Genomic DNA, 18,074 nt, shown 5'->3' with positions numbered 1-18,074 from the left:
CTCCTTGTATGCTGGGAGCACGTGGCTGATAGCCAAACCCTAATCTTTAGGTTTTGGACCCTATTTAAGCATCATTAACTCCCAAGACCTCTTCCCCTAATCAGCCTCCACCCCTCATTTCGTCTATAGCAAACCCTAATCTCTTGTGTGTGCACTTTGATCTTGAAAGTGTGTGTTTTGGTGTCATTGAAGCAAGGAGAATATTAAAAAACCACATTGGAAGATCAAGGCTACTTAGATCCAGAAACACATCACCCTCAAGCATCATTTGGAGGTATAAAGTTTGAATCTTGATAAGCTAGTTGCTTAGATCTTGCTAGATATTAAGTTTTATGCTTTTTAGTCCCATATTCTTGGTCTAAGTGAGTATGGATTACTCTAGACCAAATGAGTTGTCCTTTTGGACGTTTTGGAGTGTTTAAACTTAAAAAAATGTGATGTTGGCCCTTCTTTTCCTACCATGCAAGATTTGTAATGTCTAAATGGATTAGAGAGTTAGGGTTTTAGCTTTTGGGTCTTGACTAGTCATGGAAAGTCATAAAGCTGGAAAGTTTATGACTTAGAACAATGTTTTGAGTGTAGATCTGTGTTTGGATGGAATGTCTTAATGGAAAGCTTATTTGAAGAGAAAATGGGGTCAGGCGTCGTACGTCGGGCGTACCAAATGTTAGAAATATGGTTTAGTGGCACTTGGAAATCTGAGAATCGTGATAAAACACTTTCAAATCGAAGTATTTGGGTAGTACTCCCAAATCCTCAATTGGATAAGACTCAGAGAAAATCAGAGAGAAAGAAAGAGAATGAGATGGTGTGATTTCGTGAGTACCAGAAAACTGACTAAAAATTGGTTATAAACCTTCCTTGTCTGAAAAACTGTCAAAACTGTCATATAACAGTTTTTCTCAACAGTCAAAACTGTTATAAATCCGGGTTTTGTATAAGGATTGATGCTAAGTCAAAAACGGGTCAAATATTCAAAATTTGGATTTTCTGATGCATTTTTAATACAGCAATATAACCCAAATAAAAAAATTTTGCGCTGACCTGGCAGCTCGACCCCAGCCAGGGGATCTGCCCCTTGGACCCTGCTCCCAGGGGCGCTGCCCCCGGACCCTCGTTCGTTCAGGGGCTTCGCCCCTAAATGACAGTATACTTTGATACTTGATCAAACTTAAACAAGTGTGTACTCTACACCTTCCTTACTTGTTTAATATTTATCAAGATCATTTTTAGTCAACAAAGTAATCCCATTACACTTAAATAACATTGATGATAACAAATCACCAACATCAAATGGTACGCTGCACGTACTAGGCTGAAGCCCCGATGGTCCTCCTAATCCTCAACTACGCCCAGCGTAAGAGCTGAGTACGCCCTCGCGTACTCAGCATCTTGACTTTTCCTTTGATATTGACTTGTTGACTTTGACCTATGATCAAGATTTTGACCAAGTTTGACCTAGGGGCATTTTGGGTATTTTGAACAATAGTTTGAGATAAGGTCATTGTTTGTTGTATAGGTGACCTGTAGAGTTGGTATACGGAGTTGTGTTGTGTTCAACTATCTTTTCAGACTGAGAGGTGAGTTTTCTTCATTGTACTTCTGGGTCGAAGGCAACAATGCCGGCCCACTGGGTTATGTATCCTGGTCTTGAGGATGTTGCTATGTTGTATTGATCTGTTAGAACTGTGTTAGGTATATAGGATGTTGTTATGCGGTAGTGATATGTAGATCTGTTTGTTTGTTTGTTGACTGGTTATATGACTATCTGTTTGCTAGATATATGTTATATGTTATGTATATGTCGACATAGTATGGTTAGGTTGAGGCAATGTTGCTTTGTGTGGAAGCCAACAAACCTGGGAGCAAGCCAGACATAAGCTGTGGGCACTAAAGGCAAGCCAGACTTATGTTGTGGGCTTGGGAGTAAGTCAGACATGAGTTATGGGCCGAAAGGCAAGCCAAACTCATGTTGTGGACTCAGGGGTAATCCAATATGTTAGTTATGGACCCAGTATGCATGTTGTTATATGTTTGTGTGGTGGTACTTTGGGCAAACTCACTAAATTTTGGCTTACAGTTTTAGCTGATTGTTTCAGGTACTTCAGATGATCGTGACAAGGCAAATGCGTGATCGTACACATCCTTCGATGACATGTTTTTGGAGATTTTTGATACACTGATCTTGAGATATTTGTATTTGATACTTGGTCTTGATATGAGTTCTATTTGAAAACAATGATTTCTATAAATTTAAAAATGAAAAATTTTATCATGATTTTGGAATGTTACAACAAACCAACTTTCATTTTCACCAAAGATATAAAATCACTATAACTAATACTCCGAAAAAATAAAAAGAAATTCAGAAATTCCTTCTTAAGGACAAACATATTCCAGATTTCTCTCCACTTACTCCCACCTCCCGCCCGTTACAACGAAAACCAAATATTCACTACATTTAGAATAGAGACTCAAAACAACATTTCTAAGAAATAACTAATAAGCTAAACATTTTTTGCTTCTTTTTATATAAAATATACTCATTTGTACGAATTCATAGTCAACAATGTCTTATTTCGTAGTCAACCTTATCAAATTTTTAGTCAAACCTAAGTATTTAAAAATAATAATAAAATAAAATCGCAGACGGGGAAGAGAGCAAATAGCAGATGGAACAAAACCCTATTTGGTGGTCTCCATTACAAAAAAAAATGCATTTTTATAACATTCGTCACATAGCAGATGAAAATCTTAAATGTATATGGGTTCTAGGCATCTGCGAAATTAATGGCTATTTTGCAAAAAATAATAATAATAATAAATAAATAAATAAAACTTTTTTTTGGTTATTTTTAGAAAAGTAATTAGCAAATCTCTCTAGTTTTCTTGAGATTTTACTTTTCAGTATGATAGCACGTTGTATTCACGGTTCTTATTCTCCAAGTAAAAAAAAATCCTCTCTTGTAGAATAGCACTATACTCTGGTATTTAACCCTATTCTTGTACTAACATTTTTACCCACTTATTTTCCATAAGTAAGCATAAAACTCATCAAATAGTATACTTTAGATACCAAATCTTAATGTTGCATATGCATTTTCATCTATTTTCCATTGTGTCCCATAATTATAAGAAAAATAAAAATTGGATGTCATATAAACGACTTGGAAAGTTCCTAATATTACTATTTAAGCTAATTGCAAACACAACAATCAATTTCCAATCTTCTAATTTGGTGATTATATATTTATTAAAACGTGTAGCTATATTTATAAGTTGGAAAGTAAAGTGATTAGTATATCACTTAACAACAAGGAGCACAAACTCGATCGTATGTGTGACAAACACTTAGAAGATGGTGATGTTTTTCTTTATGAAATATCCAATGCAATTACAAGTTTTAAATATATAAGCCCAAAATCTTATAAGGTCCGACCCGAATCTCAAAGTAATGTAAAATACTCATTATATGTATCAATATTTCGCATGTAATCGAAGGTTAAAAGATTATTTCAATATTCATTTCATTCGTATACATGCTATAAAAAGAGAACGACACCTCATTAAACCCATGGACATTTTGAGAGTAGTTAAAATACATGCACTATTATATAAGAATTAAGAACATGATATGAGATACTACAACTACTACAAAATGGTAAATATGCCCAAAAATATACATATATTACACGAATACCCCTCATTAAACCAACCAATCCACTCCCCTTCTCCTATCTTTCCTCATAACAAATGGGCTTTTAAACCCCATGTAGACATACTACAAACATACCCTAGAATAACAAGAGCAAAAAAAAAAAAGAAAAAAAAAAAAAAAAAAAAATTACAAGTAAGAATCATTTCAATTGTTCAAGAATATCCGTTGGGCGTTTTGGGTAATTTTTTCTTGAAGTTAGAGATGCTGCATTGAGGACATATGTACTCTAATCCATCTGTCTTTGCATAATCCTGCAAAAGCGTATAAACAAAAACAATGTCACATTGATTCCATAATTCACAACTTCGACTACTAATTTACACTTTTGGTCCCTGAGTTTGTTCAAAACTTTCCGTTTTCGTCCCAAATGGTTTCCTCTTGCTACTGAAAATACTATTTTTTAACGATATCAGGGACCAAAATCGTTACAACAATTGATATTAGGCATCAAAATTGCAAGAGAAAATATTTTAGAGCAAAACTGCAATTAGTGAATAAACTCAAGGACCAAAAATGTAATTTACTCGATAAAAATAAACTATACCTTAAATGCACCAAGACCCTGCCTTCTATCACAACCAAAATGGGCCCACTCACCACATATCCCACAGTTCACCCAATCACCGGCTGCACTACTGTTAAGAGTTTAAAAAAAAAAAAAAAAAAAAAAAAAAAAGACTTTTAATATTATTAGCACACTTATATATAAGAGTCTAATTGGTTAGATGGAATAGAATAAACAAAGGTAATGGAATGACTCATTACATTCCATCATCATGGAATGCAATGACTTTTCACATGACTCTTTTAAGTCTTTTTATATAATATGAAAATACAAAAATTAGTTTTAAGTTTTAACTCCAATAAACTTATTTACAAAGAGAAATTTTAATGACCTGTGGCACAACAAGCAGCACTCCCCATCCACATCATCATGTGCCAATTCATATTCCAAAAGATACGTTTCATAATGTCTCTTAAGTGTATTTCCAACACCCTATCAAAAAAAAACAAACAACATAAATGGGACCCACAAAATCACTGACAAAAACCAAGTTAGAGAAGAAAAGGGTATTACCGTCATTCTATTGGTAACTGTGTGGTTCCGCATCTTTGAAAAAACCTGCCCTTTCCAATTGATTCCATTGCCAACATGAAAGCCACCTCTTGAAACCACCTAAACGAGGGCAAAAAGGTAAATTTATCTTCTTCAACATTTACATCATCTCAAAAAAATATAGATACACTTTGAAAACTCACCTCTCTATATAAATTATAAAGATCCAAACGCTTTGCATTGAGTATTGCATCAGGAAACTCAGCAAGTCCACCTTGAGGAATAAGACGATTATGCCCTCGAAGTATCAAGAACTGCATCACATCCTTCAGAAACTCCTCCTACAACAATACAAAAAAACCATTAAACAAGGGAATGTATTTTACCTTTTTTACCCTTAATAGCACAATGTATTGACATGTTTTTACCTCGGAACAAACATGAATTGGACTTCTATCACAACCATGTTTCTTTAATGGAAGGGGGTTTAATGAAATTAACTGTTTTGCTTGATAAGAGCTAGATAATGACTTCCGATGAGTCACAGGGGCTGATCCTGCACTATTGTGTTTGTTGGAGGGTGCTAATGAAACATTTGTCTTCACTTGTCCTCCAAACTCATGTCCATTTACCTCTGAAATCCCAGCAAAAGGTAACATTTTTTGGTGTCGAATGTGTGGAATTGGCCTCAATGCAGCCACTTTTGGTTTCTGTCTGATTACATTCCCGTTTACTGATTCCATTCCTTTGATCCCCGGAATCAGACCATTATTATTAACACGAACACCGGGACCCATTTCTTGATTTGTGAAGGATCTTTTTCTACTTGGAAGTGGGTGTTTCATCCATGTGGGAATTGGAGGGGTGATTATGTTCAAATGGGAATTGTTTTCTTGATTTTTACTAAAAAAAAGTAATCGGTTTGCATCATCTTTTTCAAATGAAGCAACTGCTAACCCTTGAACACTTGCAACACCAAGTGCAACAAAACTTCTGTATGAAACATCTGGTGCTAATTGCCTCAAAATCTAAAGAAAAAAATAAATAAATAAACAATACGTTTTAGTGTAAAACAAGAAAAGAAAGGGGTGAATATGTAAATATGGTAAAAACCTGTGAAGCCCATAAAGGGACTTTCATGGAAACTTCAAATACTGTGGCCCCACAAGCTATTGAAGCGGACCCACGAGGCTCAGATAAAGAAACCTTATTTTCTTCAAAGTTTGATATTGCTTGAACTAATTGAGTTTTTTCAATGACTTCACTTTTTATATGATTCTCCAAAAGCTGAAAACAAAACAAAAAAAACATGTAATTTACAGAAATGAGATGAATTATTGTAAATAAAAAATGTATTGAAAGTATGTTGCTATTTTGATCATTACCTGATCATCAAAACATGTCTGTGCACTTCCAGACACTAAAAGTGAGATATATGCAGAGCTACAAGTTGAAATGTCACATCTCATTGTGACAACACCTCTTGAAAATGTGCCAGCCTGGAGGGGTGGAGGAAGTGCACTGCATGACATCATCATGTAATTTTTTTTTAAAAATTAAATTTGAATCCCGATTTTTTAAATTCATAAATCATAATAAAACTTGTAATGTGAATTGTGATGCACACCTAACTCGATTGTGAAGTTTACACCCACGCATCTGTAGATATAAAGATAAAGATAACTAGCATTAGTAATTTAGTTATTTAGTACATGATTTAAAAGGGTATTTTTGTAATTTGGCTTAGAATTAGAGTATACTTACTTCAATACTTAAGAGGGCATTAAGTCCATCTTCTAAAGGTTCCAATAAAGAAGCATCCAAAGTGCATGTAGATCCACAAACAAGAAGCCTTACATTCACATCATCATCATATATTTTAATTGCAGGAAGGTCCTCGGGGTATTTCTCTTCGTCATCTTCACCCCCTGGTGCTTCAGGAGGGGGGACATTGATCTTTGGTGGATCACCAAGAAGACTTGGACCCAATTTGATGTTGACTTTTTCAGATTGACCAACGAGGTTGTTTCTTACACAATATAGTCTGAAAGATGAATGTGCAAGGTGGAATGCATCCCATGTATGGCTAGATGAACTGACATTTGAAAAGGAGAAAGAAAAAAAAAAGATATAGAATTAAACAACATGATAGAAAGATTTCATATGTTTATACTTTATAAATTATAAGTTTTAAGTTACCTTTGTACGACTGAAAATAGTGCATGACGAAAATGGCAAGCTGCATAACATGAAAATGAGTGCTTCCAATATATCACATAAGGAATCCCCTGTTGAGATGAATGAATCGTTAACATTTTAGGCAACCATTTTATAACGAAAATGATGATTTAGTTATGGGATTTTGTTTATTGCCTTTGAGTGGAGTGTTTCTGCTACTTCTTCACCATCTGGGAATTCTAAATAGACCTGTATTAATGTTGGAAGAGAATGAGATCGCAGAGATGATGAAAGGAAAATACATTGAAATGCAGATTTTGTAAGAAATAAGTTGAATGTTTCAAGTTTTACGTACTGTTGTGGGCAAATACGAACCAAAGAGTCCGGGTAAGTCTTCAGCACCTTCCCATAGAGATCCAACTTCATCGTTTGGAAGCCTTTCTCCTTGAAAATAAACGATGTTTGGTTGTACAGAATCCAGAACCTTACGGAATTCGTCGGTGGTAGGATTGTTTAATGTTTGAACCTGCATTTGGGGATTTGAGTAGAAGAAGGAATTAGCTTAAATCAGTTATGGAATGAAGTAGAGCATGATGTGTTGTACCTCTAAACGTCCAGAAGAAGTGATCTCTGGAAAGGGGAAATTGAAGGCAGTGCGATGAACATCATAATCGTTGTTATTATTTGAATTTCTCCCAGATAAAACTGCAAGCATGCAACAGGTGTGTTTTGCAGTTCCTTGAGCATGAAACATCTTCTAATACATGAACCCTAGCAGAATGATGCGTGCAATAGACCTTCTACACAACAGCAAATCCAATTCATCACTTTAAAATCGATAAATCAACGAAGAAGAGACGAGAAATTTGAAAAACTGACCGACCCAGATGAGAAATTTGAAGAAATCGATGAACCCAGATGGAGATTTGAAGAAAGATCGTCGAATCGTACCCTATTAGAGATGTTCTTGAACTCCAAATCGCGAAAAGGGGCCCCCAAATAGATGAGTAAAGTAAAGAATGGAAACCCTAGTCCTTAAAAAATCAACCCTCACCCACCCAAATTAAAATTTGGAATTAATAGAAAAAGAGAAAAAAAATCGTGTCTAGTAAAGAATCTCTACATCTTTCGATGACTCTATAAAAACCCTCTCTATCCATTCCAGACTCCGTTTTAATCAAAACCAAAAAAAATTAAATAAAAAATTCTTACTTTGTTAAATAGGAGCCGCTGTCAGGCTTTGGTGCAGTGACAATTACATTACTCAACACCCAATCATCAAATCAAATCATCACACCACCTCAAACTTAAAACCAAAAACTTCATAACAAAATTACATAAAATGGATCCAAGAACTTAAGCAACTGTTTCAAGAAATAGATATAGATAAAAGGAAGAACATGTTTTACATAAGCTTTTGAATTCGATATCGATTAAAACCCAGCTGTTATTGTGAGTTTTATGAACACCGATCGATGAATCAAAACCAATGCGAACTGGGATTTGTATTTTGTAGATAGACGACTCTTCCCAGATTATAGACACCCAAAAGGCCAAAACTTTTCTGGTTTGTTGTAAATTGTCATTTGTTAGTTCAATCTTTGGTTGATGATCATGAATGATGCGTATACCCAGAAAGCAGGTTTAAGGGTATTAACAACAGCATCATTGCACCAATCGTTCGTGTCTTGATTGATTATGGAATCATGTTCGTTGCCAGAAGAGATGATTACTCTGTTCATGGCCGATGCACTTACTTTCCTAAACTCATCGCCTTCTTTTCTTTCTCAATCGCGATTAGGTTGTGAGAAGTTGGTTTTGATTCTTTGAAATGGAATACGAACACTGAAACCAAAATTTTCCACCATTTTTGTGCACCTTTATACTCGTAAGGCCGGTTTCGCTTCTTACCTTTTCGTGTGTTCCCATACCTTAGTGATGACTAATTTCGGCTTTTAATACTGGTGCAAATTTGTTGGTTCGTTCCATTTTATTGATAACTTTTATTTTGGGATATTTATACTTTTGAATTGTTTTGATTCCAAAAAATCATTAAGTTTTTATAAAAGTTTGTGATTTTGGTATTTTTTTTTATCTTAAATTGGACATTTTTTATTAGTTTATTATAACTCTATACGTCAATCAATATTGCCAATTGAGGTAATATGATGTAGTATTTGGTGATATAACATTATGTGTTAAAATTGAAAAAAAAAATAAAAAAATCTAAAATGTATTAAAATATAAGTTTTTTATGAAGTTTTCTTTTGTTGATATTTATTCAAAATATAGTGACTCTTTGATAAATTAACTATGTTTAAAATTAACTGAGTTTTGTTTAACAATTAACAAATTGGTAGAAAAAAGATTTTTCCTAATAAAAAAGGATATTCCCGACTATTTGATGTAAAATGAAAAAGATTTTCCTGACTATTTTATGTAAAATTAAAATATTTTTTCTAACATAAAAAGGACATTTCGGACCATTATGTATTTCGAAAACAATAAAAAGTATTCCAAAAATTTAGAACAATTCTAGAATTTCGAAAAAAAAAATATTTCATTTTTTATTAAAATCTAACAAAAAGTCAAATAAACATAGAAAATGAGAAATATATGTGTAGCTTCCAAATTTCATCCCAAATTTTTCATTTAAAAATTATATCAAAACTGAATTAATTTAATTCTTAAAAAAGTAAACAATCATCTGTTTAAAACATCATCTAATCAGGGTTATAAAATCAAGAGTGTAGAAGGTGTTTAAAACATAAAAGCAAATGTGATGCAATCACGTCGTGTCCTCCCCTTACTACAAGAAGTATCTGAAACATTTAACTTAAAACCGTAAATACAAAACTTAGTGAGTTCCTCAAGCTACCACATATCATACCAAATAACGGACCTAGCCCAACAGTTATGTTTCAATCTTGCGGGCCCAGCCCAACACACATACATTTGGGTAGATTCCATAAATATATAAACGGGTCTAGCCCAACGAGCGTACCCCAACATACAAGAGTCACAAAGACAACAAGCATAAAACGACACCTAGTTTCCTACAATATAGTGACAAGATTCGCCTAAATCAAGAGCTGAATCCACTACTCAAAGTCTCAAAAAAATCAGCTACACGAATTGCCTAAACCAACAGAGACTCAAACCTCAGTCTATAACTCAAAACCTCCAAGTTTGACCAAAAGTCAAACCGATAAAAAATTCAACATTCAAATGCCTCTGCGTCATTACCAAAAACATTGTCTGTGTCGGGGATGCCCGACAAAACAGACGTTATTGCAACGTGTAGCCGCGATGCGGACCATCCTTGTTCACGACATGTTTCCTATGGCAAAAAACCAACCCCATTAAATGCTTAATCCTTATAGATAAACCTTTGGCTTTTTAGATATGAATCACTCTAATGACTCAATGGATAAAGTTTCATAAGGGCTCAATAACTCAAAATCTCAAATCTTAAGTCCAAGAGTTAATTTTTAGTTCCAAATTGGTCTACCAATTGGTCCTCACGATCAAATTTGTTTCCTATATAAAAACGTTTGAAAATAGAATAAATATGAAGATCTAGATAAACAAATAGTAATAATAAGAGTAAATTAAAAAAAAAAATCATTTCAACATCAACAATCTGACTATCGTAATACTATATATATATATATATATATATATATATATATATATATATGTGTGTGTGTGTGTGTGTAACATTTGAGTTTTGGTATGTTTCCTTTTTAGTCCCTTAATGCTAATTGTTAACAATTTGTATGGGTATTGTGAAAAGTGAACTCTATGAGTATTCTACTTAATTAGGATGTCGATTTCATGTGAGATTAAAAAGGAAGCATGACATGTGATACTAAGTATTTCTGTCATTGAAGTGTTGGTTCTAAAGAAATATCTAGCCATGAGTTAAGCTTTCGAAATTGTTTTTCCTTAAATTTATACTTTTTTTTATAAGAGAATAGTATTTACCCAATTACCCATGACCTTTCGGTTTAATCTTAATTCAATGATTTTTTACGCCAAAAACACAATGAAGTTATTAACCACAAATCACTAAAGGTGCAAAAGATCTTTATCAAAATAAACTTTGGTTTAATTGAAGGAAAATAGGCTTTTGGATTGATAGAATCCATTTTGTTTCTCCTCATTTAGTAACATCGAATTCAAAAATATCATATTAGAAAATTTTATGTTACTCATTTTTTATTTAAGTTTTCTTTTTAGTTTGCAGACCCATATAATACACGAGTTATTATAACACAATTTAAATTTTTTATAAATCTTTTATCCGTGGTCCCACGGATTGTAACCTAGTGTAAATAATATACACATAACTCAAAAAAAAAAAACATATCAAAAGAACATATCCTGAAATATGTTTAGGGTTTCACAAATTTAATTTTTACATAATACATACATACACAAATAAAAATACACTAAAATAAATGTTTGATTATTTAGAATTATTTTCTCACATTGGCCAAGTGTGGCGCGAAACAAACAAGAGAAATAACATATGGTTAAATATGTTTATGATTTCACAATTTGTTTTAGAGTTTCACGAAATAGTATCTATGTAAATTTTTTTATCTTAGCGGTTGGTTATGTGGATATATCACCATATCAACCCAAAATATTAAATCATCTATCCATAATTTGGAAAAAAAATAAATGAAAATGACACATCATGCAATGTTTTTCTAGTTTCACAATTTGTTAAGGTATCACAAATTCAGTGGCGGAAAGTAATGGGGCCTAGGCCTCCCCGGTTTTGAGGCTTCTAATACAGCAATACTCCTATATATATCGTTTAATTATAAAATTAAACCAATAATCATTAAATTGGTTTTCGACTTCATGCTTAAACTCTTTGAACTTTTCAAAAGTTTTTGACTTATGCTTGATCAAGTAGATATATCCATATCTGCTATAATCGTCAGTGAAAGTCACATAGAATCGATTAGCATCTCTTGTAGTTGATCTGAAGGGCCCACACACATCCGTGTGTATGAGATCCAACAGACCTTCACCTCTTTCACAAGACCCTGTGAATGGTGATTTTGTCATCTTTCCCAAAAGACAAGATTCACACATGTCATCTGACTTTAGGTCAAATGATTCCAACACTCCATCCTTTTGGAGTTGGGCTATGCGTTTCTTGTTGATGTGTCCAAGACGACAATGCCACAAGCATGCCTTGTCTACACTATTAGACAAGTCAATATGAAGTACACTATTTCCTAGGCTATCAACACAAGTCACTGTTTCATACACACCATTACAAGGTAAAGCTTCAAACATAAAAACACCATTCTTATAAACAGAAATTGAACCATTCAAATCATTAAAAGAATATGTAAAACCTTGTCTGAACAATGCATGAAATGAAATAATGTTTCTCGTCATCTCAGACGAATAGCAACAATTTATTAAATCTAATCTAACATCATTACTAAGCAGAAGCTGATAAACTCCGATCTTGGTTACTGGTGAAGACTTTCTGTTTCCCATGATCAGGTTTATCCTTCCTCGCTCTATCTCCTCACTTTCCTTTAGACCCTGCAAATCAGAACAGATATGAAAACCACATCCTGTATCAAGGACCCATGAACGAGAAGATAATGAGTTATTAGCAGAAATAGTGTAAATACCTGCCGAAGATGGCTTCACTTTGCCATCCTTGATATCTTGCAGATATTGTGGGCAAGATCTCTTCCAATGCCCCTTTTGGTTGCAGTAAAAGCAAATTGCCTCTTTTGGATCAGAAACATGAGGAGTGGAACCATTGGGCTTAGCCTTTGGGCCATTACTAGATGACCCAGCTTGAGCCTTGCTCTTCCAGTTTTGCTTGGGAGGACCTTTCCTCTTTTTCCCCTTTCCCTGTCCAATAGCCAAAACAGGGGCACTCGTAGGTGTGGAGGGTATACTTTTACCCTTCATCCATGCCTCAGCTGTCTGCAACAAGTTGTGCAATTGGGCCAAGGTCTGCTCAGTATTGTTCAAATGGTAAGTTAGAATAAACTGACCATAACATTCAGGAAGTGAGTTCAAGACCATGTCAATGGCCAATTCCTCATCAAAGTGAATATTGAGGTTGACCAAACGCTCTATGTAGCGTTGCATTCTTTGCACATGTGACACAACCGACTCCCCATCTTTCATCTTGCAAGCCATGAGTGACTTGACTACTTCGAACTTTTCTTGACGAGCTCGCTTATGGTACTTTTCCATAAGGTCCTTGTTCATCTCGAAAGGCCAGTAGTCCTCATAGTACATCTGCAGTTCTGGGGACATAGTTGCCACCATGATGCATGCCACTTTGGTAGCATCATCGTAATGTTTCTTGTAGGCAGCAAGATCTTCAGGAGTAGCTTCATTCTCATCAAGCTCTTTGAGCTCCTTTTCAAGAACATATTCTTTGTTCTCGAAACGAAGAGCCATCTTGATGTTGCGCATCCAATCGTTATAGTTTGAGCCATCCATAACGACTTTGGAGCAGATATTGAGCAAAGAGAAGTTTTGGTTGGAGGAGGACGAAGCAGAAGTGTTTCCAGGAGTAGACATCTGAAAAGAAAGTTTTAGTTAGATTTCAAGATACCTTAATAAAATAACCCAAAAATATAATATCAAGGTTAGGATCCAACTATGACGATTCACAACTTAGAAATGGGATGCCGAGATCCAAGTGCAAATTTCATAAAGGTAGGTGAATGACGATTCACCAATTCCACCATTAGACGAAACAAACGAAGTGAAATTCCTAATTCTTTTGAGATACATTGAAACTATTCAATGGCATGTTTTGATCTCAGATTATGCTCTTCTATTTGTGACTGGGATGCCGAGGATCACAAACAAGATGTGAATAACCATGCAAATGTGCTTGGTAACCTCATTGTCTTTATCATTAACTATTGATGTGCTGGTAAACCACACACGCTCCATCAAAATGACAATTATGAGATACCCATTACTACTATTTATTGGTGCCTTTTAGTGTGCTGGTTAACCACACACGCTCCACTAACGACCAATAAAGCACAATGTGCAATTTCATGGATTAACATACTTTTCACATTTTTCCTAAAGTAACTAGAGTTGGGATTTTGGAAACAATGTTCTAGTACTTTCTTTAATATCATTATACTTTTAATGAGATGTAGTTGTCCTATCAAATCCGTTCTGCTAACGACCCTCCACTAATCAAGGAAGCGGTGGGTGAGAGTGGACACCCATTCAACTACCATTTTATAGGCAGTTTCCTTATACCCTTATAGATTAGCTTCGTGAATGAGGCATACTAGCGATTTGACTGACCATATTCTTATACATATATAATATTAAACTTTTAATTATAATATATATATAAGGTGTGTTTTAAAACATTTTAAAACTTCAAGGGTTTATAAATTTCGAAATTTAAGCTATTAAATTTAAATTTAAATAAACCAATTAACTAGATTTAATATTTATCTTTTAATTAACTATTAATCAAATTATTAAATCTTGTAAGGATTATCTAATTAAATTAATCCATTAATTTAATCCTAATCCTTATCCCTCTAAATTTCGAAAAATAGGGTAAGGATAATTATCCAATTAATCTAATTAAGTAACAATTATCCAAAAACAAGAAACCCTAGTTATCCTCTAGCATATTTCGAAATTTACAAGGGAGGAGGCTAGGGTTTTCAAAACCCTAACCCTAATTTCGATTAGGGTTCTTTGGAGGCTAGGGTTTTCGAAAAAACCATTTGATCCAAAACCCTAGAAATCGAAAATTTGGCCTTTAGGGTTTAATAGCTATAAACCCTAATTTGCAATTCAACAATTGTAGCAATTCAATTTAGAACAACAATGGCTCTGATACCACTGATGGGTTTTAGGTACAACAAATAAACTAGAAAACAATTCCTAAGTTCACATGCAACCTACTTTGGATCTATGTTTTAACTATTGAACATACAACTTTGAATTGCAAAACAAGAACCCTGGAGGAGAGAGGCTATTTTCGAAAATAGTAAACTAGGGTTTAGGGTTTACATACCTTTCAATTGTTATAGCAAACAATTGATATTCCCTTGATCTTCTTGGAAGCTTTAGCACCACAAGTGTAATGCCTCTAATGGAATCACACCCAAACTAGCAAGAAGGAAAGTAGAAGAGAGAGGGGAGAGGGAGTATGCAAAATCTCGGCCTTAGGGCTTCTTCAAAAGAAAGAGTGACAAAAAACATGAACCAGGAGGCTCCTTATATAGCTGAGGGATCTAGGGTTTAAGGGAAACCCTAGTTATCCTTTGCTTAGGGCCTAAGCAAACCCAAGGGCCTTATCCAAGCCCCTATGGACGAAATTATTAGGGTTTCCCCTAAAGATTTCGTCCACCCTCTTCCAAGGGGGTTCTAGAGCCTTCCACTCAACTATTAGATAATTGCAAACTAGTCCCTGCACCTTATAATTAATTCTTTTAACCCCAAAATCAATTCTGATTAATTTCTGGCTAACAATTAATTAAACATAATGATTTCTAATTAATATATTAATCCAATAACATATTAATAAATCATTTATATATATATTAATTTATTAATCTTATAAATTAATATCTCTCCTTTCATAATTTCCTTGTCCAGTTGCTAGGTTGAGGGCAACCCAAAAGGACTGTGCTGCTATCAATTCAAGTACATACCAATTATAGTTATGGGCTTAGACACCTAATCCAACAGAAACCACATCAAACCATGCATAAATAGCAGTAGCCATGAAAACATGTGAGAACCATTCAACTATTCTTTGCTTTTCAATTACAAGATTCACAAAATATTTCACACGCAACTACATACATATATTATAAAGAAAAGGACTTTGAGCTACTCTTTCTACCCGTATCTATAAGCAAACATGTTTCTATTAAAAGATCATCATCATAACTCATAAGTACAGCTGAATGAGCTCATCACTAACAACAGATGGTGTCAAAACACCCAAATCTGTGAATAGCAAGGTAAGATATTGAGGTGGAGTGTAATCCCTAGCAGATGTTTCAACCTCAACTTTTGATGGAATAGGAACCCCAAAATCAATTGGTTTTAAAGCAGGCACCATGTCTTTCTGATTCAATGGATACAGTCGAGCAAACTGCAATTCAAAAAAAAAAAAAAAAAAAATTTGGAACTGATAAAATTATAGATTTGATTTAAGAGTTGTCATACCTTGTAGCTTTCAGCAGCAACATAAACAGGTTTGTCCATGGTTTTAGCCACCAAAGCAATTTGATATGTTCCCATCATGTTGATTATGCCACCACTTTCAACAACTCCATCAGCTCCAACAAACACCATGTCAATTTCATCCATACTGTATGCTACTGCTGAATCGATTAAGAGCTTAACAGGAACATCAAGTTTTGCTAGCTCGTTGGACAATCTTAACCCTGTCCTATCTGGCCTTCCCTCTGCATTTCAGAGATAGTAAACTTAGACCCTGTTAAGTTCTCTCAGTGTCTAGATAACCATAGACAAGAATAGGACAAACCTGTGCAAAGAACTCGAAAGTGTTTCTTGTTTTCAGCTGCAGTTTTCAAGATTTCCAACACAACTCTGGAGAAACCATGGACGAGAATAGTACAACCATCGAAGATGAAATCTTGACTTAGCATTGCAATGATTTTACGAGCCTGAAAAAGGAAAAAGGTTGATTAAGATGTGTAGAATGATGAGAAATGTTGCGGATTTGATTGTAGAAAGTTGACATGCCTTGAAAGAAATCTCCCCAAACTTTTCTGCACGTTCAAGGAAGCGTGATTTGGCTGAATCGAAGTCTTCGTATTCCACTGCGGAGGTTCGAGTTACATAGCGCATAAAAAGATCACATCCAGCCGTCAATGAGATCGAAGTCATATCCCATGACTGGAAATACAGATATAGAAAAGTTGCAGTGGTTATTGACCAAATTTGGATGTACAGATATAGAAATAGTTAGCCGATTATCCGATTTCATGTTATTGAATGTCACATAATCGATGCTAATATTAGACAGATTACATACCTTGAGGGAATCGGAAGCCGTTTTGAGTTCATTTTGAAGCTCCATCATGGTAGTTGCTTCACTAGACCTAATTACAGAAGCCAAAGCCTTAATAGCCGCCACTGCTTCTGCTAAATCGGGCTGTTTCCTCCAATTATTGAACTCATCAATGACGGGGAACGAATGTTCAGACGCGGCGGACTTAAGTGAACTCTCCTGCTCAGACGACCGGGTATCGGTGTCACCGCCGGAAGCGGCTTGGGCCTGAGCGAGCCAATCGCTGGTGACGACTCCATGATGGGCAGCTCGTGTTTGGTAGTAAGGGGATATGGTAAGGGTAGGGTCAGGGTTAGGATTTTGAAGGGTTTCGGCCATGGAAGAGGGTGGAGAGAGAAGACGACTTTCGGGGTTGGTAACGGTGTCGCCCTGAAGTAATCGATTATCAAGAATGAAAGAGGCAGATCTCCTCCACATGTATTGTAGTTGGTATTGATTCGATTCGAGCAAAATCAGCCGGGCGTTATATTCCGGTCACGGCTTAGCAGATTCCGGCGGTTTGGTGTTTGTCTACTTTCTACTAAAAATTTATTTTCAGGATGCTAAGAAAAATAACAAAATTCAATGGTACCAAAATTACTAAAATTACTTCTCCTCACACATTTAGAGGGTATTTGGAAATGATTGTTTAAAATAGTTTTTTACTTTTGACTTCTAGATTATTACCTTATAATTCTAGATTATTACCTTATAATGGTATTAAAACATAATTTTTAAAAAGAAGGTTTGGCTAAATTTATCCGATGTCAAATCGCTATAAGCTTATTAACTTATAAAGTATGTAGGTTTATGTTAAGGGGTATATTTGTCAATCTTTTTGAATGTTGAAATAAGGAGTTTTTAATAAGTAAGGGGTTTTCTAGGCCGATGTTAGGCTAAGAGGTATGATGACTACATCCTCACTAGAAAAATGTTGTCACATCTAAGTTACCTCATCTTCATTACATGTTCACGACTACACTACCATCCATTGTAAATGGTTACCACTCCACATTTTTTTTTTTTGACATTAGATTAAGCAA

The 18,074-nt window shown here is 34.7% G+C and overlaps 2 protein-coding genes across 3 annotated transcripts; both read right to left on the bottom strand.

Annotated features, from left to right (window-relative positions):
- Positions 1-3,590: 3,590 nt before the first annotated feature.
- LOC145107924 (ARID/BRIGHT DNA-binding domain-containing protein) lies at positions 3,591-8,894 on the bottom strand. 2 transcript variants are annotated; one of them, XM_079044887.1, is made up of 15 exons: positions 7,833-8,894; positions 7,558-7,753; positions 7,309-7,479; positions 7,149-7,202; positions 6,975-7,063; positions 6,540-6,870; positions 6,403-6,434; positions 6,161-6,296; positions 5,889-6,062; positions 5,204-5,803; positions 4,979-5,116; positions 4,797-4,895; positions 4,615-4,715; positions 4,263-4,353; positions 3,591-3,969 (listed from the first exon to the last, which is right to left on the bottom strand). In XM_079044887.1, the coding sequence occupies exons 2-15, from the start codon at positions 7,705-7,707 to the stop codon at positions 3,871-3,873; spliced, it is 2,265 nt and encodes a 754-aa protein (XP_078901013.1). In that variant the 5' UTR covers positions 7,708-7,753; positions 7,833-8,894; the 3' UTR covers positions 3,591-3,870. The 2 variants fall into 2 exon arrangements, with proteins under 2 accessions (XP_078901013.1, XP_078901012.1); XM_079044886.1 differs by having other exon boundaries at positions 7,837-8,894.
- Positions 8,895-15,725: 6,831 nt separating this feature from the next.
- LOC145107923 (uncharacterized) lies at positions 15,726-17,622 on the bottom strand. Its single transcript, XM_079044885.1, has 5 exons — positions 17,017-17,622; positions 16,725-16,877; positions 16,504-16,645; positions 16,182-16,423; positions 15,726-16,107 (listed from the first exon to the last, which is right to left on the bottom strand). Exons 1-5 carry the CDS (start codon positions 17,467-17,469, stop codon positions 15,901-15,903), a joined length of 1,197 nt encoding a protein of 398 aa, XP_078901011.1. The 5' UTR covers positions 17,470-17,622; the 3' UTR covers positions 15,726-15,900.
- Between the last annotated feature and the right edge of the window lie 452 nt (positions 17,623-18,074).

This window comes from Lactuca virosa, chromosome 4 (assembly GCF_052849685.1).
Source record: "Lactuca virosa cultivar CGN04683 chromosome 4, Lactuca_virosa_CGN04683_v6, whole genome shotgun sequence".
In the NCBI taxonomy this organism is placed as follows: Eukaryota; Viridiplantae; Streptophyta; class Magnoliopsida; order Asterales; family Asteraceae; genus Lactuca; species Lactuca virosa.
This window is presented reverse-complemented; position numbering and strand designations above follow the sequence as displayed.

What these genes read in the sequence shown, in the direction of transcription:
- LOC145107924 (XM_079044887.1), bottom strand. Translation starts at nt 7,707, where the DNA reads ATGTTTCATGCTCAAGGAACTGCAAAACACACCTGTTGCATGCTTGCA. An exon ending in ATGCCCTCTTAAGTATTGAA is followed by an intron (nt 6,435 to 6,539) that starts GTAAGTATACTC and finishes TTATATCTACAG; the next exon opens with ATGCGTGGGTGTAAACTTCA. An exon ending in AAACTTCACAATCGAGTTAG is followed by an intron (nt 6,297 to 6,402) that starts GTGTGCATCACA and finishes GATGTCATGCAG; the next exon opens with TGCACTTCCTCCACCCCTCC.
- LOC145107923 (XM_079044885.1), bottom strand. Translation starts at nt 17,469, where the DNA reads ATGTGGAGGAGATCTGCCTCTTTCATTCTTGATAATCGATTACTTCAG. An exon ending in CTTTCGAGTTCTTTGCACAG is followed by an intron (nt 16,424 to 16,503) that starts GTTTGTCCTATT and finishes TCTGAAATGCAG; the next exon opens with AGGGAAGGCCAGATAGGACA. An exon ending in TTGCTGCTGAAAGCTACAAG is followed by an intron (nt 16,108 to 16,181) that starts GTATGACAACTC and finishes TTTGAATTGCAG; the next exon opens with TTTGCTCGACTGTATCCATT.